Raw genomic sequence first — 21,546 nt, 5'->3', positions numbered from 1 at the left:
CATGGGGCCCCCTACTGACCCTGGGCCCTCAGGTAGTGCCCGAGTTTCCAAATGGTCAGTCCACCCCTGTTAAAGCATATATTTGAATGGGCCCTTAATAGTCCTCTCTCAGCAGTTTACTCTTAATTCATATTATACAACATAAAACTCACCTGCTATGTCTCTCTTTCTTCAGGTGGCTGATGTTGGGAATAGCTGTAGCCTTTAGACTTGGAGGGAGAATGGGCAACAGAATGTCTCAATCTCCTATTTCCAGTTGGGCACAGTAGGGTATGTAGGGTCATGGAAGGGCCAAAGGCAGTACAGTACAGTAAAGAGCAGGACTCCAGTGGCAGGTTTTCATAGCTGTATTGCTGACCACCTGTATACGCAATTTACATGTGTAAACTGAGTATGCTCTACAAGAGTAAAGTGTAGGCAGGTGGCACTGAACAGACTCAGCAGTACTGTTAGAAAACCTACCTCTGAAGCTTTGCCCACTGTTAGAAGGCCAGATCATATAGTATGAGGAACGCTGGTGAGCTCAAGAGGTCTTTGTTGCTCACACATTTCCTAAGGTGCATCATCGCTGGGGCTAGGTTTTTGTGAATGAGTAATTGGTTGAATAGTTACAAATCTGGACCCGAGAGCCAGACTGGAAAAAGCCCACTTATATTACTGATATGACTAGAAGATTGTATGTGAGTTGTGGAAAAAAAAAACATGCACAATGAAAGATAAAACAATAAAATTCCATGCAGATGGTGCTTCTGTTCAAACTGATGCCAGATTCTGACTGTTGTATGGGAACAGCAATTACTTCCTAACCAATGAGCTGAAAGTGTGCTATGAAAATTGTCAAGATGAACAGTTACAAGAATGCTCTCTCTCTGCCTGTGTTCAACCGTATTGATTTTCTGTAAACCACAGGGTGCATACAGCTTAACTGGTGCAGCTCATAGGCAATACATTTATCATAGTATGGAGACATTCAAATTTGACTAAGAAGAAATTGACACAGTCCTATTCAAACAGATGGCAGAAGCTGTTGTCTTGTTTTTGATGCTTGTTCCAAGTTCTTGGCAAGTGAGATTCACTTAGAATTCTATGGTGACTACTGGCTGAACCAGTAGGATAATACTGCAGAACTGAAAGCAAACAGAACATGAACAGGGGCAAAGCCTGTGAACGTACAAGGATTAATTATTTCCTAGCCTACTGTAGACAACACAATTTACTAGGTTAATACTTTACTTATTAGATTTATCTTACCTTCCCTCTAAAATGTCGCTTTTAAGTTGCAAGAAATATAAGTGTCTGAAAGAGAAATTTTAACATATTTATAAACAGCACTGAAAGACACAATGGAAAACAATGTGACAAGAAAATAACATTGCAGCAGTTTAACTAGAGCGAAAACGTGTTCAGAGCCATGGCTCATCATGTTTACACAAAAATTTCACTGTAAACTGTAAATTGCATCAGATAAAGAAATAACAATTATGTCTTCATAATAAATTAAAAATGATATTTTCACCCACAAAAATGGATACCGTAGCTAGGCAAATTATCGAATTTAATTAAACCAGAAATAAACGCACTATGTTGTTCCTTGATCATTCTATGGAAATGTAATTACAATGTGCCCAAAATAGAAATAAATTATCAATTACCTTTGTAGCTACACCAGAAAAAAAAAAAACAGAACTGAATTGCAAACAGCAGTTGTGCCACAGCAATTCAAGCTCACAAACATGCAGTATTACATTAAAATATTAACACATAAAGACCGAGCAACCCTAAATCAATACATCTAGATACAAATACAATAATTGTGTTTATTGCAGTTGCCTACATTTCCATCAGCACAACACTACAAAGAAAATGTATGTAACTAAAGAAACCTAACCAACCATAACACAAAGACAAAAATGTGCACACACAAAAAAAACCAAGACAACAACAATGTAGGTATTGGTGGACAAAAAAGAAGTTGGAGTGGACAAAGGGCTTTTTATACAAAAATATAATGCGCAAAAAGCATGTTAAAAGACTGATAACTGTATAAAATAAGGGTATTTTATAAGATTACAAAAAATAAAAAAATAATTTGCTTGTGTCACTCCTCTACACAGCAAATAAATCAAATACTGAGAAGCGGCTTAACCTGAACATCCAAAAAAAAAAAAACTCTATGTGTACCCAACGAAAAGTAAAACTTTCACCCTTGAAAGTGCAAAATTATTAGTATAAACCTTTTCAAAACACAAATCTCCACTAATGTCCAAAAGTGTCCACACATATCAAATCTTCCAAAATGATGTCCAAATCTTCATTCCAATCCAGAATACCTCAAACAAAATATAAACTAAATATAGTGCATTACCCTTTAAAATTGAATAAAATTCTGTGAAATCATGCACAAACACTAGTGAGAATATAACAGCACAAAAGAGAATAAATAAATAAATAAATTTATATTGTATAGTGTTTAAACACAATGTGAAATTCAAATACAAAATCCACACTGGTGGTAAAGTGAATTAATTACTCCAAGTGTAATATAACACACCACACAAATGCAATTGGTGACACAGTGCACTAAACCAAATGCGTGCCCTCACTCTGTGTTAAGATTACACACTATTACCCTCATTCAAATTAAGCAGGCATTTTCATATTTTCCGCAGAACAGGTGGCTTTTCCTCTTTAGAGGGGAGTACAACGAAGTCCCCCCATTCCTCACAAAGAAGAGAAGAGAGAAACTCAGCGGAGTAGAATACAAGAATTTAATAAAATAGTATCTGCTTACATTACATAAAGGACTATCCACCCACTAGCAGACCACATCCAAAATGGCCGCGATGCTACTTCCGTCCAGACAGCGGCTCTATGATAGGTGAGCACAGAACAACACACAAGTGAAGGAATCAAGAGCAGCATGGAGATGTGAGCAGTATAAGTAGAGCCGCTGTCTGGACGTCTGGATCCCTTAAGAAAAAGTCGGAAGTGACGAAACTAGTCAGGGTCGTGAGGTCAGACGCATACCGGAAGTAGCATTATGGATGTGGTCTGCTAGTGGGTGGATAGTCCTTTATGTAATGTAAGCAGATACTATTTTATTAAATTCTTGTATTCTACTCCGCTGAGTTTCTCTCTTCTCTTCTTTGTGAGGAATGGGGGGACTTCGTTGTACTCCCCTCTAAAGAGGAAAAGCCACCTGTTCTGCGGAAAATATGAAAATGCCTGCTTAATTTGAATGAGGGTAATAGTGTGTAATCTTAACACAGAGTGAGGGCACGCATTTGGTTTAGTGCACTGTGTCACCAATTGCATTTGTGTGGTGTGTTATATTACACTTGGAGTAATTAATTCACTTTACCACCAGTGTGGATTTTGTATTTGAATTTCACATTGTGTTTAAACACTATACATTATAAATTTATTTATTTTTTTCTTCGCATTTGTGCTGTTATATTCTCACTAGTGTTTGTGCATGATTTCACAGAATTTTATTCAATTTTAAAGGGTAATGCACTATATTTAGTTTATATTTTGTTTGAGGTATTCTGGATTGGAATGAAGATTTGAACATCATTTTGGAAGATTTGATATGTGTGGACACTTTTGGACATTTGTGGAGATTTGTGTTTTGAAAAGGTTTATACTATTAACCTGAACATGCCACACAGTAAGAAAGAAGTACCCAGTTGAGGTATATTGTATAAATATTATCAAGCAGCTGGAATAATATATTAATGGACGTCTTAATTCACAAAGTTTTTTTCTCACATTTTGGGGTTGATTAACTAAAGGACCTTGTTTGCAAATGGTCGCAGTTCCTTGCATGACCGACTACTTTTAGGCAGAGAAGAGATATACTAAAGGACTCGGTCCAAAAATAGACACAATCGGAATTTACGAATGGTAACAAAACTTAGAGACCATCTAAATTAGTTCACCTCTTAGAACCAGGTCAACAGCAGAGAAAAATCTTTTTAATGACACGATCTCAAGCAATTTATACTTCCTATACATATGTTGGACATTTTTAAGAATAACTGCTTGATATATTTAAAAAAATCCAAACAGGCATTGACTACACCTAGTTCAGACATCTCAGTAGTGACACGACTGAGCATGCCCAGACCAGGAAAACTGAAAGCTGCCTTCACCCTGTTGTTTTTTTTAAAGTGCTATAGTAAATGCCTTTGTTGGAAAGCCTGGAAATGTTGTTGAAAAGAGTCAACCTGTTTCTGGAAAAGAGTCGACCTGTTCCTGTAAAACGTGATTATTAAACAGACTAACATTTATGTATATATATATATATATATATATATATATATATATAAATAAAATGGTATACATCAATACTTGTAACTATAGAATTTTCACTATACACAGAAACACCAACATAGACATTCTAGAACATTTTAATTTCCTTAGTAATTTTGTTTTTTTTGCTTCTTATACAATATTCTTTTATTTCTCTTTTTCTTTTTTAAATAATGCTAGTGCTCTGTTTTATTCTTTTTTTTGAGCATTTATTCTCTGCAGTATATATACTTATGTATGTACTGCCATGTGCATTGATCATGTCCAGGAACTTATGCAGGCCATAGACGGGGAGAAAACCGGATGTTTTTTTTTTTAGAAAAACGGAAAATCGGTCAATCAGCCGACGTTACCACCATTGGTAAAAAAAAGTCGTCTGATTTTCGTCCCGTCTACGGCCGGCAAATATAATAGTGAAGTGTCCCTGCAGAGAGCTCCACTATTATATTTGACATTTAAAAGTATAGCAAAGTTGCAACATTGTATCTATTTGTATCCATTTTGGATACAGATGTTTCTATTCAGATACAAATGGATACAATGTTGCAACTTTACTATACTTTTAAATGTCAAATATAATAGCAGACAGAGCTCTCTGCAGGGACACTCCACTATTCTATTTGACATTTACAAGTACAGATGTTCTTTTTCTTTTGTCTTTATCTTCTTCTGTTTCTTCTTTTTCCTCTTCTTCTTGCAGGTCACGGCTCATGCGCATTTTTTAATCAGTAAAAAGATCGGCCGATTTGCCCATCATTGCCGTGATTTTTTTCCAACTTCACCGATTAAAAAAATGTGTCAGAATCACGAAAAACTGCCGACAAATTCACCCACTAACGATCCGAAAATCGGCCGATTATTCTTTCAGACGAATTTTCGGCCGGTTTTCTCCCCGTCTATGGCCTGCATTAGACTTTTGAAATCTATTAACTAAATGGTAGAAAAACTGCACTTGGTACTCAGCACCTAAAAAAAATTCAAATCCAAACTCCTACAGCTGTCTTCACCAACCACACATAAAACCAGCGCTGTAGCAAAATTAAAAGGAATCCAAATGTTGCGCTGTGTTACTAAATTCGATGTGTGTTGGTTATATGTATCCCAATCAAAGTATCATAATAGTATTCCGAAAAATGTGATATGTATCCCAACATCATAAAAATTCTAAAAAAAAAAAAAAAAAAAAAACACACATTCAGAGGGTGATAGCACTGTTCCACAATGGCACACCAATAAAGAGAAATATCAATTCATAAACCAATAAACATAGATCCGGATGCAACTCCATCACCTATATGTAAATATCCAAATAAAATAAGTAGATATATGTAGGGGGGTTCCACCATCATTGCAAATCTTGCCATATGCTTTCACTCATGAATGATAGTAAGCAGCCTTGTGAATTCTGCTTATTCAGTGCCACATTTGTATTTCCAATCCATTTGAAATATATTGTTAGCTACACTGAGCATGTCCAAGGACTTAGGACTCATCACACCACAGAGTTGCAATCTACAGGCATGTGTCAGCACAGTGGACTAGTGGTTAGTACTGCTGCCTAGTGGCACTAGGGTTGCTGGTTCAAATCCCAACCATGGCACTACCTGCATGGAGTTTGCATGCTCTGCCTGTGTGGGTTTCCTCCCATGCTTCAAATACATGCTGGTATTTGTTTTGGCTCCTGTCTAAATTGTCCCTAGTATATGAATGTGAGTTAGGGACTTTACATTGTAAGCTCCTTGAAGGCAGGGCCTGATTTGAATGTACCATATGTATGTAAAAAGTATGTATGTGTTTTTTGCAATCTGTCACATTTTAGATGGGATTCACATAAAGAAACCAAAAGAGCCGACATTACAAATAAAAAGTGTGTGTTCTCGCTCTTCCAACGCCTTTCCCTTGCAGGACTGTATGCTCAGATAAGGACGTGTTAGTGATTTTGGGCGGAAGCCACACTTTTAACTTTTTGGCCATGGGGTTCCCCTTCATATCCATGACAGACTGGAGGGCCCACGCTGTTTGTTACATGTTGGCTATGCGGTTTTCATTCTGCTGTCATTGGGGATGAGTCTCCTAACAACCCACAGAATTTATTGTGCATGATGACCAACACCGCGTGTTTGATGTAATTGTTGTGCATTTGTCTCTCAAAAGTCGGTTTTTGTGGGTATGGCTTCAATTTTGTGTGTATTTTCCAGTCTGACCATGTGGAATATTGTCTGTGAGCATCTGCTAACCTTTGTTGTTACTAACAAATGTCAATTGTTGAAATGGGGAGGGGGGGGGGGCATTGGTGCTATGTTGTATTCTTTTTTGTTGTGTTTTTTTTTTTTCTTTTTTATGCCCTGCTTTGTTTTTGAGAGTCTTAGACCGAACAACAAATGGATGGGCTGGTTGGGTAGGGTGGTGAGATTTGTTGAATCTTGTAAAATGTGTTGCCTGGTTAGTATTAGCCGTAGTTTGTTCCCAGCTGTACACTGTGATAGTTGAGTTGTGATGCCTTTTAGACTGTAAACTCCTATGAGCGGGGACCTTTAAACACTCTTGTAAAGTGCTGTGCAAAATGTAGCACCATAAATACGTTTTTTTTTTTTTTTTTTTACATGCAAGTAAATGAATGTACCTAACTGTGTTGCTGCTTTCAAAATAAATGCAGAATATGAACTATTCATGTATGTGTTGAACCAATAAGCCTCTTTTTCGTATTAACATCCATACAAATCTACAAAATAAATATTTTATTCTGCACACATGCAAGGTGCTAAATAACCCCCCCCCCTTACATGCAGCAAGTAGATGCACATGCGGTAAAAAACTTTTATACTTTTTTAAACTTTTATACTTTTCATACCTGAGCTAGGGAAAAAGCTCCATGAGCTACTTTGCTGCACTTTTCGCGTGTTGGGAAGTGCACTGAAATGAATACCCTCCCTTGTTAGATCTCATACTTTGTATAGTGTCATGAGAGACAATGGTGATGTATGAATATAAAATAAACATGACTAAATTGTGAATATCCTAAAAGGCAAGACTGTATCCATAACTTCTGAATCCCTAAATAGGATATGCTAAAATTCCAGTTAAGACAGCTATAGTATAATTGTAACAAATAGTGCACAGAAGAGAAAGAACTGAAGGCATAGTTCATAAAGAAACATAAAACAAAGTGCATTTGTAATCCAGAGCGGTCACATTTATTCCCCAGAGTGATCCTCAGTGCTATATCTACAGCTGAACGAAGCTGATTGTCATATGATCTCAAACAACAGTTGAAGGGATCAGTGTTCAGGCAGAGTAGGTGATCAGCTGACTATGACTAAAAGTCATTCTGCCAAACCCTATCAGCTATAATCATATATCCACATCATCCTCTAGGATTTTTGTAAAATTTACAATTCTATCAGTATTTCATTTTTATTGGAGACATTGTCCCTTACTTCCTGTTCCAGTGACAACCATGCATAAAACGGGGGCTAGATTGTGGCTGTCCTTTGACAAGGTAGAAAAGCACAGCAATACCACAACCCCCCCCCCCCCCAATCTAATATAAATGTGTTTCTGTCTGTTATTGGTAAGGGGCAGAAAGAAAAAAAAGTTTAGCTCATTTATGCCTACTCATTAAATCATCAATTACAGAATAAATAGGAAAATGACTGCTTTGTATCAAGATTCAAAGGCATTTGACAGCACAGATATAGACTCTTATATTTGCAACAGGGAAAAAATAATCTCTTATCATTGGTACCAGTATGTTCAACACAACAGAAAACTCTCAGCCTTTACTGTATGTTGTAAAAAAAAATAATACATATACCTATATACTCAAACATACACATATATTACAAATGTGACTTTCTAAGACAGCCTTTCACTTATAAACGTTAAGCCTTTATTCAATAAGTAGAATAATAAAAGGTTCACACAAAGCATAATACAGCATACACCTGTGCAAGGGCCACATGGGTGTTTCATGCATCCCTGTGAAGGCAGTTCCATTGATAGTCGAATGACAACAAGGCAAGCAAAAAAAGTGACATCATACATAGAGGCATCCAAAAGTGCCGGGTTCCTAATCCTCAAAGGAACATTTGTATTTGTTTTTATGTTAGTATATTTTATGAATAAAGCACTTTGGATTTTAATACAGAGAGAAGTTTGTGCTTTAATGCCAGCCTTGAGCTGAGGAGCATAAAAGAGTGAGTTTGGGCTACAGTTGGAGAGGAGCTGGAGGTTGTTTGTTCCCGTTTGCATTGTGGAAGGCCCTGGCTGAAAAAGGGAAACCTGGATGTCCTGCTGGCCATACTTACCTGTGGAGAGTGTCCCACTTATTTATACGGAGTCAAGGGAATCTGGTGAGCCTTTTATTTATTTAAATACATTGTATGAACCCTGAATATGTTCACTAAGGCACCCTGGAAATTTAATGCCTTTTGGCCGCATCTCTTTGCAGATCATGATGGTATTGCATGGAAAATCCCTGTAATTTTCTCTGTACATGGAGACCAAGAAGACCTTCTTCAAACATCAGAGGCATTTAAGCCATACCTCTTGGGCATTCTTATATCAGAAATTACATCCATAAAATGTTCACTGCACACCATGAGCAACAGGTGGAACATCAGGTATGCCGGCTAGAGAAAGCCTAGGTTGATAACCCATCAAATACAACATGAGAGGCATGGCTGTCTACTCAGTATTTGTTAACCCTCTTGACTTCCCTCAGGAGGTGAAAGGGAGCAGATTCAGCAAGCTTCCATTCTATGAGAAGGGTGAAAAAATGGCCACCTATTCATGCAGATTGCTCAATTTCATCAAAAAGGAACTACTATTGGCACTATTCTTACACCCTCTGGTAAACTGGGGTATTAACCTGAACAAGTGCTAGAAAAACTAGTTCATTATTATTGTTGATTTATACCAGTCTAAACAGGCCTACTCACTGGACTCTTGTGCCACATATTTGCAGAATATAGATCTTCTGACTGTGTCTCCAGCTCATAAGAAGATGCTCGAATCCCCATTAAGCTTGGAGGAGTTACAAGAGGCCGTCAGTCCCTTTCCCAACTGTTAAGTGTCAGGGGACAATGGTTTACCCACAGAGGTGTATAAACAATATGCAGACACTATACTCCCTTTTCCTTCTAAAAGTATTTAATGCCGCATTGCAAAAAGGTTTACTACCATCTATGTTGAGAGCTACCATTGTTTTGCTATTAAAGCTGGGCAAAATGCCTACTGACTCCAGGTCATATATGCCTATTTCTCTTCTCCAAAATGAAATTAAAATACTGGCGAAGGTTTTTGCCTCCAGGTTCAATAACGTGATTTCTACTATTGTACATAATGATCAAGCTGGATATATGCCCAAAAAATTAAATGCCATTAAAGGATAAGTTCACCTTTCATAACATGTTACATCAATCTTCAGGGTGTAACATGTAACGTTATGAATGCACTGGCCTCCGCTTGCCCCACTAGCGGGAGATCTTCTCCCCCATCGCTGTCAAATTTTTAAAAACTGCCTGGCTCCGCCCACTGGACAGGTCACTCATTCACTATGTTCTGTATGTTCAGCAAAATAAAATATTTATATTGTTACAGATAAGTCTTGAAACAAGTGGCCAAGCTCAATGGTGTAGTAACTGGAATAGCAGCAGTAGATCGGCTCATTCTCTAAGGGACGTTATTCTGATATCAAAGACTTATAATGAGACAGAGCACTTTGAAAGGCGAGCAGATGTAATAAAAAGATCCTTCAGAGCAGATCTACACAGGGAAGCTACTGAGGAGGCATGACAAGAACAGAGCTAATTCCCCAAATGCCTCTGAAATTGGTTGTGTGTAATGTTTACAGAGGTGATCACACAGGGGACCCATGGGAAAGCACCAATGCACTGTGTGTTAGCAGTATCCTAGCTCTGCTGTGGAAGATCTTTTAAGTACAGCACAAAACTGAGCAGGAACAATAAAGAAGGCCTAACATTTCGGTTGGGACATCTATGTACTGTACTTATGACAATGGACATATCTATTCAAAACTTAAAATAGGTTTTTCACGCTAGAAAAAAAAAAGACAAAATTAAAAGTCAGCAGCTACAAATCCTGTAACTGGATTTTTAAATAAATGTTTTAATAAAGTTTTTTAATAAAAGAACATTTACCTGTCCAGGTATCCAGCGCTGTCCTCACCCGGGCCAGTTCTTCACTAGCCTCTGGGTTTCCAGTGCTGGCATCTTAAGTTTGGGAAGTCAGCTTGCGGCTTCATAGCCAGCTTCCTACTGCGTATATGAGAGTCGCACTGCGCTTTGTGAATGGTCCTGCAGCCTTCTGGGACCTGTGAAGTGTCTCTGAACTATGACATTCCCCTTCAATAGAGATCACATGGCCCATTAATTAGGCTTTTGGTCACAAGACCAGCACAGTAGATAACCTTGGACAGTCTTTTCCCCAGAAAAGTATTTCTGCCTTTTATTTTCTACATATCCAATCACAAAAAGGATAGAAAAGGATGAGAGCACCACAGATTCCAACAAGTCTAACAAAAGTTTCTTTATGTTGGCAACAGATCTAAAGATATTTGCAATGTGTGTCTATGGCTCACAACTTCCCCTTCATCAGGGCTTGTATGCTAGCATTATTTTGGGTACACATGAGTATATGAAGATTAAAGAGATCACTGGGAGCCAGTTGAAAGACTGTCTTGTAGCAATTGTACATACAAATATGGACGCAAACATCCATTTTGGTAAAGACCCAACATCTTGTATCATTTCTCACTCCAAATCAGCTCCCCCCTCCCTCTCTGTTGAGTGACACGTGGTCCTTGTGTGCTGGGTTCAGGAGTGCACAGGACAAAGCTGGTTGTAAACCCAATTAGCTGATTCCAGTGAGTCTGGCAAACTCTTGCTCTGAAGCTGATCATAAAGCTATAAACCCGTCAGTCACTGGACTTCAAACGCATTCCGAAAAAGCAGTAAAACCTGCATCCCATGTGAAAACACTTTTTCATACAATTTCATAATTTCTCGTAGGTAATACATACCATAAAACAAGACATATATTCAGAGAGGTCATTTTAATACAAGTCACCTGATACCTTACACCCCTAGATTACGTGTACCAGAGAGCCGTCACAGCCAGATGTGTCATATGTGATGTCTGGATATTCAGAATATCGTTCTGCATATTATCCTGCTAGTGGATAGGATGCTACATGTACCTAGGGAAGGTTATTGACCCTGGTATAACTTGGGAGGGATTTTGGTTCTAGCCTGGGTCTCCGCCTAAACCCCCCCCCCTCCCAAATGAGGCTATTGGCCCTTGGCTTCAGTAGACGCTCCCTGCTGGAGGATTACAAAATAGGCTGTCAGGCCTGGAGAAGTAAATTGAAGAATTCTCCATTTTTAACATTAGGAACCAACTTGGGAGAACGGGACCTTTTTGTTCAGGACCGTGATCTGCTTAAACCAAGGCTGACGGCAAGTATTCTACCTCTCTAAACTTCTGTTACCTCTCGGTTGTGGTATTGCTCACTGTGTGTATGTGTATATGTATATATATATATATATATATATATATATGCTCATCTTTTTCTGTAAATATTTTTATTGCACCATTTTGACCTTTTTAGTAATAAATCCCATTATCTGAAAAGTGTTGAACTGTTTCTAAAGCTCTTTAATGCAAACTAAGAATCCCTGTCTCTGAAGAGCGCTACTGTGTGTTTTAAACTTCTGCATACCTCTGCCTGCGGTGACAGTGTGTATATAGACGCTTATTCAAACATCATGGTGTTACTGCCAAGATTGGCGAGTTTCCTCTTTCTCTGTACAAAAAGAAGGTGGTGGCAGTGTGAAGGGTTAATTGCGTAATTAATCTGACCCAGTAACAATCGCGCTCAGGCTGCGGCACATAGGTTGTGGTCCAATGAGCTGGAAAATCTTTGTGCGGGGTGCAGCTGAGCGTGGCATTGTTACGCACGTGACAGCGTGGTTTTAGATTGGCTAGTCCTTCGGTCACAAGTTGGTGAGAAGGGTTGGGGGTCTGACGCTGGGACCGTCACATGTCTGACTGGCTCCCTACAATCTCTCCAAACCTCCTTGCATACGACTCACTTGCCAGCACAAAGCCCTAATTAAAGGGAGTTGTAAGCCCCTGAAACATGTTGGAAATACCTTCAGCCCAGGTTCACACTGTCGCATTGTGGAATTCACACTGCATCATAATTGCACCCTGTTCATGTGAACCTCTGCGGGTGTGTATTTTAAGTTAACAATATCCAACAATTGGTTCGCAAAACGTGGTGCAATGTGCAGAATCAGTTCACATGGGTGTAAATACCCATGCGATCCGATTCTGGTGCAGACATAAAAAGGGTCCTGCACTATTTTGGTGCGGGTATGGTGTGATTTGAGCTATACAAAATGTATGGCTCAAATTGCACTGCACTAAAATCGCATATGATTTGCACAGGAATGTGGAGCGGTTTCTATGCGAATCACATGCGATGTACTGCACCACATCAGTGTAGACCCGGGATAAGTCCTGCTGTCAAGATAAACTTTTACTGGACTTGATACAAACCTGTGGCACATTAATTCTTTTATATATTATTGTGATTACACAAGGTCCTCTAGGCTATATCCTGCCTGCCTAGAGCCGCCTATTAGAACTTGAATTTTAACCAATGTATCAATCATCAGTGGGTTCATCACTCCAATATTCTCTCTGGTCCCATAAAAAAATATCATAGCTTTACTGTATTTGAGCAGAGGTCCAGAAATTCTGACATTCTAACAATTCTATAAATTTTGTAACATTCGTGGAATAAAACGGGGTACCGTGACAAAATGTAAAAGCTGCATATACAGTATGTTTAGAGCTCCTGGGTGAAACCTTAGCAAAATTCACAATTAAGTTATTATTAGGAAGGGAAATTCAAAGATTCAGAACATTACACAATATAAAGCATAAACAAACTATAAAACTTGGACATATTTCCACAGGTCAGTAATCCAACAAAAAAAAGCAAAAGATTTGTATTCTACCTGTAGCATGCTGTAGATAAAACAAACTAATCTAAACCATGCACATCATTAATCATTACCCCAAAGTAGTGTTTTCTGAGGAAATGAAGGTCAAGTAAATAGGGATTTAATAATTAAATAAGAAATATCAAGATTACATTGAATTACCTAGTTTGATCCTGCTGTAGCGTGTTGGGGTCTGGAATGAAAAAACGTACTCTGAAGAGTAGAGAGCAAGGAAATCCTCCTATATTGAAATATCAATAGCAAAAGGTAATAAGGTTTCAATAATGTTAAAAATAATTTTTAATGCAATTGTGTGAAAAAAGGGGAAAAGGAATGCAATAAGGAAAAATGGGTAGAATGCGGATGGTTCATTTTTACTCCCTAAAGACTAAAATTATTTATATTATTACACCTATGGTCATCAGAGGTTCACATCAGGATATTATCCAACTTGAAATAAATTCCTATGCAGCAGAGGAAAGAATCTAAGAACTGAGTTCAGATCTTGAGATTGTTAGCCTGAACTGTTGCTGGAATGATGGATGTAAGGACAGGCAGCTCTTGTGAGGACAGGCAGTTTTTATCACCATCTGTTCTCAGGGAGATATCTGTGTAGCTATGGGTCCCTTGAGAAACATTGCACTTAACAGCATATGATAAAGAATCTGTATCACCTACTGAGCTCTGCATGTCAATGTCCCAAGGTGCCAGGGACAGCATCAAAGACTAGCAGTGATAAGATTTTTTTTTTTTTTTTTTTTAGTGCCAAAATACGGATTATGGATTAGCTTTTTGAAAATACAACTTACAAAATTGGAAATAATGGGACACAGGTAACACTTTAAACAGCTATTGTGCTTGCTATGTCAGACGTACCTTTTAGCTGTTTTCGAACTGGTTTGTTGGGTTCCAACCATCTCTAAAATAAGGCATGCACAAATGTATCAGAGCACATATTAGACAAAGATACAAAATAATTAATGAATAAAATGACACTTTCAAAGCTGTATGTAAATTCACAAGCCGATTGTGCTAGGCATTTTATCTTGTATTCTGGAACCAATAAAATGCCAAATCTGCCATATCTTTTTGGTGAGTTTTTCCCACTTTGGAAAAAAGGCAAATACACAACATTTCAATGCAATTAAAATGAGCACTTTCATAAGGTCATTCCAAAACCCTTCAAGTCTTCTTTTAGAACCATTTCTTGGGGAATTTTCTTGTATGTTTCAGATTATTTTGTTAAAAGATACTTTTCCAGTTCAGCAGCGACCTTTGGACAGATGGCCTCACGTTCTCATCAATCACCCTTTGATAGATACAGAATACATAGCTGACATGATGACTACAAGCTGCCCAGACACTAAATTAGCACCAACAACCCCAAACCATAATATTTCTATCACAATGCTTCACAGCTGGTAAGAGATTCTTCTTCTGAAATGCTATCTTCGGTTTGCACCAAATGTGTCTACTGTTACTGTGGGCAAACAACTCTTAACTTAGATTCCTCAGTCCACAACACATTGTTTCAGAAACCCTAGTCTTTGTCTGTATGTTCAAATTCAAAATGTAGTTTTGCTCTAGTGTACTTTGTGAGCAGCAAAGGCATTTTCTGACTGTGGGTGTATGCATTTTGACACAGCTGTTGCAAGTTACCTACAGATCTGGCAATTAAATTTTGGGGTACTTGGAAATTTCATCGAGTATCTAAGCATCAAGCTCTTGGGCTGAATTTGCTGACCCAGCCCTGGTCAAATTGGCAGCCATTCAAAAAGGTACACCATTTGTAGATTATTTTCCTTAATTTGGAATGATTGATTTCAAAGCATTTGGATATCTTTTGAAATACATTGCTAGAGTCACAGGCATTTGCAACCTTCTTTCTGGGGACCTTTTGATCTTTAAGGCCTCTTTCACATGGATGGACTCCACCAGCAGATCTGCCTGCTCAGTGGGGGATCTGTCCTCTGATCCCCGCTGATCAGGCGGATGACAGGTGCATGTCTGCTCCACATATGCAGAGCGGACACAGTCTGCAGTCCTCTATGGGTGGTCATATGTAATTGGATGGCCTGTTCAATTACATCCAACTGTCATCCAAACCGCTAGATGGATGGGGTATGGGGATGGATCCGTTTTTAGCGGATTGGATTGGATCAGATGCATGTGGGTATAAATGGACACGTCTGGTTACATCCACTGCTCAATAGAGGGCAATGGATGGTCGGAACCAGTCCGCCTGAAAAACAGACAGGAGGACCTGATTGGTCTGCCCAAGTGAAAGGGCCCTTAATGATACTACGTACATCAATAGCAAAGTGAACACCAGACCTTAGATATCTGAGGTTTAAATAAGAAAAGTTATACCTGCATACTTCCTAAAGAAGTTCTAATCATTGACACTTACTTTGGAATATCTGATTTTAATTTCATGGATTCAAAATAGTACGAAATGTAAGGGTATACTTACTTTTTGCAAGAGATAAAGCTGCATTTTTGGTAATTTAGTTTATGAGAATCATTACATGTCAACTTTATGTGCAATTTGTTACTATTAATATTTCCGCTATTACTACAGATATGTATATAGCACCAACAATTTAAATAGTGCATTACATATTATACATGCACATCAGTCCCTGCCCACAAAGAGCTTACAACCTACTTCACATGCAAACATATCCATTCTAGGGCCAATTCAGACAGGAGCCAATTAACCTAGCAGCATGTATTTGATCTGTGGGAGGTAATTGGAGTACCCGGAGGATACCCACGCAAGTACAGAGAGAACATAAAAATGATAGGCAGGTAGTGTCCTGGTTGGGAATCAAACTGAGAACTCTAATGCTGCAAGGCAGGAGTGCTAAATATTTGTAGATAATGTTTGAATCTAATGTTTGCCTGTTCAAATATGTTGAAAAAGTGAATTTACATAGCGAGTACTTCTTTTATCTGGCTACCTGACTTTATATGACTTATAAAAATGTAATAATAACCATCCTATAGTTGTTATCTGAAAATGGTTCTAGAGCCCAATGGGTTTAAGTGGACCCAAAGACAAGGATTTTTTTTGTTTTTTTAATTTAGATAGAATAGAAAAGTTTAAAAGCCCTGTCAGATTTTGATTGCTATGTGTGTGTCCATTTGGTAGATTCACCTTCTCTATTTGTCCTGGTGACCACTGTGAATAAGACAGAAAGAGATAGGAAATCCAAAATTGTACAGATGTTACGAGAAAAGGAAAGTATGAGGTAGGGATATCTGTTCCAGGGTCAACTTTCAGAGTCAAAATTGAAGGGAATCCCCTTTACTCTGTAGAGATTTCTACTTATTTCCTATTGCAAATCCATGAAAAGAAATGAAAGGAAACTTTCCCAATAGGATGCAGACAGCTAAAAATATTATTTTAACCCTTTCCTACTCTATTCAAAACTAAATAAAATGGTTATACATTCACAAAAAGGATGCATTCACGCTTGGAAATGCACCTTGTATGCAATCAGCTGTGAGAACCCCAGCAGTGGTTCCTGCAGTTATCCGTTAGCAGGCAGCCCCACTGAAAACAAAGAGCAATGGGAGGTTGCCGGCTCTCACTGCTAATAGCGCCTACTCAAATGTGATCATTGCTTGCGAGTGGGTGTAATTAGCTGTGAGAGCCAGCAGCCTCCCATTGCTTTCAATGGGGGCGCTTACTCACTTCTAATCATGGGAACCCCCACTGGGGTTCTCGCAGTTGATCACATACAAAATTACACAAAAGAAACTTTTTTATTTGGACACACTCACTTGTGAGTCTAAAGAATCTTCATTGTGCTGTAGGCCAAAATATTCCCTCTCCTTTACGCTTAAGTGATTGAAAACCATGTCCAGCAATGCTTGGCCCGTGTCTTGTTTCTAGAATACAGAAAAAAAAGTCTGTTAGTTTTTTTATTATTATAAAAAACACCCACTCACCAAAGTGTTGCAAAAGACCGTATGGAGTAAACATATGTCAGTGATGATGTAGGACTATCCTGGCTGATAAATATTGGTGACATATACCAGACATCTGCACTGTTCATACTTTCATTTTTACAACGTGTGTAATGTGGGAATTCTTTCCAATTTTTGGCATTTGGCATGTATACAGAAAGTCTACTATGTCTGGAAATTCTAAGTAGCTTTAGTTAACTGCTCAAGTCCAGTAAAATAATAGATTTTATTACATTCAGAATACATTCTTTTCTACTATAATGTTTACCAATTAAACGTTCTCTTAGATAGTGCAACCCTGTAAAATATATTCATTTGTATATCACATGAGGGTAAGCAGCAATTGTGCATCATGTCATCTCTGTGTTCTGGATTTGTACAATAGTTCCCTTGCATCAAACGGTTCTTTTACTTTGTAAATGACCACAGAAAGGAGGTTATACCGTGGAAAAGTCTGCTGATAGACCAGATCAGGACTCGACAAATCCCAGGTGCCAGGTCACCATGGCTACTAGAAACTGCGTCCTGGCGCCTGGGTTCACACACGTGTACTGAAATTGCAAAGTAATTCCAATTTATGTGCAATTTCAATACAGATCCGATTTTGCAGGCTCTCTCCACAACTGAATTTCATTGACTCCAGTAAAAATCGCGTCCCATTGACTACAATGAAAAATCGTGTCCCACTGACTCCAATGAAAAATCGTGTCCCACTGACTCCAATGAAAAATAATGTCAGATTGACTTCAATGAAAAATCGCCTCCAATTGATTCAGTGCAAAATCACCTCCCATTGACTTCAATGCAAAAACTCTTGTAAATAGCAATCATATGTGAACACTTAACTCCACATGCCACTCTACTCTATCACTTGCAAGTCTAGAATGCACCACTACAAACGCTCACAGGACCCTTTTCGTAATGGCACGCAAAACGCAATGCGTGGATCGCATCTGTGTGAATAACTTCAAAAAGGAACACATAATATCTAGCCTGTCATTGGAGTCTGAGAGTTTGAAAATGCACCCAGAACCGCATATGTGTGAACCAGGGCGGCTCCATTCACACCTGGGCATTTTTTTGGATCATGGCAGAATCAAATTAATTTCAATGGTACCTAAAATGTGGTTCTGTTTTGCCGTGATGATTGCGTGGCAAATCACATCGCATGTAGCTTGTCGCCCAAAAGTTTCCTTGCCGCCGGCGCTGACAACCCATGCTACACTAAAATAAATGGCTCACAACTTTTTTAGCTGACTCCTATATTCAAAACAAATTTGTCAAGCCCTTGATTAGGCACACCAAGAGTCAAATCTACATCAGTGTAGAATTTGAAACATCACCCTCCACCTTTTAAATGAGACACTATATCATCACTGCTGTCAGCAGGTTTTAGAGGGATGCATACTGTGCTTTGAACCAGTGTATCTCAACTCTGCAGTGCCATTTGGGTTCCCGGGGATGCCGCGAGCACAGGACCCTGTTTGCCATCGATCAGCATCATGATTTGCCACGGCGTGTGTGAGCCAGCACCCAGCACCATAGCAAACAATGACGCTCTAGGGCCAGGGCACACACTGTCATTCATTGTTGTGTGATGGCAGCTGACTTGCCCACATCATGGCACTACATGACTCTGATGAAGAGCAGACAGCAGGCAGGGCTGCCCCCAACATTCTGGAGAAGACAGAAATCTGCCTCCTTCAGATCTCCTTCACTTCCTGCCCTATGCCATGCTGCTGGAACTACAAAGTAGGGCTCTGATGTGAAGGGGATAACTGGGAGGCCCTGTGATAGGAGGACTCTGTGGGGAGGGGGAGATTTATGAATAGGGGGCCTTTGATATATATAGGGGTGACCCAGATGTGATGGGGGCTCTCATGTTTCTTTTTTTGGTTAAGAAATAACATTTTTGTACATTTTAGACTAGGGTGCCTCAAAATTTTACAAACTTTTAAAGGGTGAGGTGACTTAAAAAAGGTTGCAAAACGCTGCTCTGAATAATTTACAACAATAAAAGCCAATGACAATCATTAGACCAAAAGATGTATTTCCATCTTCCATTGCAACTTATTACCCTTACTGGAAATCTCAGAGTCGTCTGACATGTACTTCAAGTGAGAGCAAATATGGCTATGGTGGCTAGGTTAACATAAGTGGATACATTCACCCTTTGGAACATTTTACAACCATAATTTAGAGTGTACAATGTAACAGGTTCCAGCACATATTCTCACCCCTGAGACAGCAGGCGAGGGTTCCTCTCCCCTGCAGCCGCTGTCACATTTGAAATTGCAGCAGGCTTGTAGTTCCCAATGGTAGTGAATTCATAAGTTCTCCAGCTGTCCAAGAGCAAGCCTGAAAGGTACGGCTAGAAAGCTGCCTGCAGGAGCTTGTCCTTGCACCCACAATCCATTGATCACAGGTGCAATGCTTTGCAAGCTCCGGTGGGAGAAAAAAATATATGCACATTTTGTTCCTGCAAAAAATATTTGCCTCCTATATTTTTCCCTATAGGTGAACTACATTCATACATTCAGTTATTAGTTGCATTTAAAACAGCATTAAATGGTTATTTAATATAATTAATATTGCATTTATTGGCGTTTTAATTATCTGCCTGGAGTTCAGCTTTGCACCAACTATGCAGTGTGATGGCCTAGATAAATAGATAGAAGTTGAACAGATTGTTTAAGTAGGCATTCACATTACACATAGCAGTTGCTGGTAATTTGTAGGCTCCATGCACACTCCAGTGTTTAAGTTCTCAGAAGATATTATGAGTGTTTTTCAAGCTTCAGCGTTTATGAGCTGTTTTTGCTGAGTTTTTGGGAGCGTTTTCCTGGCAGAAAAAAAAACGCTAAACACTCCTAAATGCTACTGAAATGTTCCTAACAGCTTTTTTGGAGTGTTTTATCATCATGTACTGTAAAAACACGAATAAAAAGCAAACACTCCTAATTGATTATTATCAGCATTTTCATCCAATGTGTTTTCCAGCGTATTTTGAGCCTATAAAAACCGCTAGTGTACATAGAGCCTAAGAGAAATTGTATAGAAACTGTCTATGGCTAGCTTTTACTTTCCTACATACACAATTTACTGATATGACAATATATGCTTTGGGTTTTCCAAAACATGAACACATACACAAATACGCCTTTAGAAAGGCAATACAAATTAAAGGAACATGTAACTTAAAGGAAAACTAGTCTTTTCTCATCGTTCATTTTGATGCAAATACTCCAAAACTAGAAAAGACTAATGTAATACCACAACATTGTGCTAGTGAGGTCCATTAGATTGAAACTGTACTATCCATGGGTTCAACAATGGTCATGAGATTGCATTTAAAGATCTGGTGTTTAAAACTTTCTCTGCCTAACCAATGTCTTAATTTTTCACACAGAAGTTAATATGTTTATTTTTGTCTACGAAATTATTTAAAATGGCAAAACATGATATATTTTCTGAAAGCAGAGGACCTGTAGAATGAAATAATAGTAGTTGCATGTCACATGATATTATTATTATTATACAGTATTTATAAAGCGCCAATGGTTCGCTCAGCGCTGTACATTACAAAGGGGGACAATACATGAGACAGTACAATAACAATACAATGCAAAACATGAGGGGATCGAGGGCCCTGCTCTTTCGAGCTTACAATCTAGAAGATGTGCACAAATGTTTACCCAATCAATCAAATAATGTAAGGGCAAACAATTAATATCCATTTTTGTAAAATATAAAAGATGAGATTTTGTTGAGCAAAATAGACGCCAAATATCTCAAGCTTCAAAATTGCGTGTGCATTTGAGACAGCAAAAAACTATTCTGTCCAAAATTGTCCAAGGATGGCCCTTTAAAAATCTTCAGTTTATCAGTTTCAAGTTAGCCATAAATAAGGGCCCTAGAATTATTATTTTCACTCCAGCATGCACAGTGATATCTACTAAGTGTTGCACAAACAGGTTCAATACCATGTGAAAGCATTTAGATGGCTTAACAGCTGTAGTTCGGGGTCATCTAGGGCACTGCAGCCTCTGACAGCTAGTCTGACTGCAGTGAGGTTTAGTGATGCCATTGTTCTCGTTGCTGGAGAGGAAACATAACCTGAAGACCTGCAGTGCATGGATCCACTGCTTCTGCTTGATCCATTCTGTAGATCCATATGTAGCACCCTCCCAGTCAGGTGCAAGGATTTGTGTACTTAGGTTAAGCA

At 38.6% G+C, this 21,546-nt stretch overlaps 1 protein-coding gene across 1 annotated transcript in view; it reads right to left on the bottom strand.

Annotated features, from left to right (window-relative positions):
• The window catches only part of PTPN3 (protein tyrosine phosphatase non-receptor type 3), a 235,213-nt gene that overhangs the window by 106,583 nt on the left and 107,084 nt on the right, over positions 1-21,546 (bottom strand). The window contains exons 3-6 of the mRNA XM_089689065.1: positions 17,136-17,243; positions 14,223-14,265; positions 13,509-13,587; positions 1,252-1,296 (exon numbers count right to left, since the gene is read on the bottom strand). Coding sequence (XP_089545191.1) covers positions 1,252-1,296; positions 13,509-13,587; positions 14,223-14,265; positions 17,136-17,243 — 275 coding nt within the window. The remainder of the gene's footprint in view (positions 1-1,251; positions 1,297-13,508; positions 13,588-14,222; positions 14,266-17,135; positions 17,244-21,546) is intronic.

The sequence above is a fragment of the Staurois parvus genome, unplaced genomic scaffold (assembly GCF_062004578.1).
Source record: "Staurois parvus isolate SC_StPar_1 unplaced genomic scaffold, SC_StPar_1.0 ptg000468l, whole genome shotgun sequence".
Lineage (NCBI taxonomy): Eukaryota > Metazoa > Chordata > Amphibia > Anura > Ranidae > Staurois > Staurois parvus.
The sequence above is the reverse complement of the archived record's forward strand: the minus strand, read 5'-3'. Positions and strand labels throughout refer to the sequence as shown.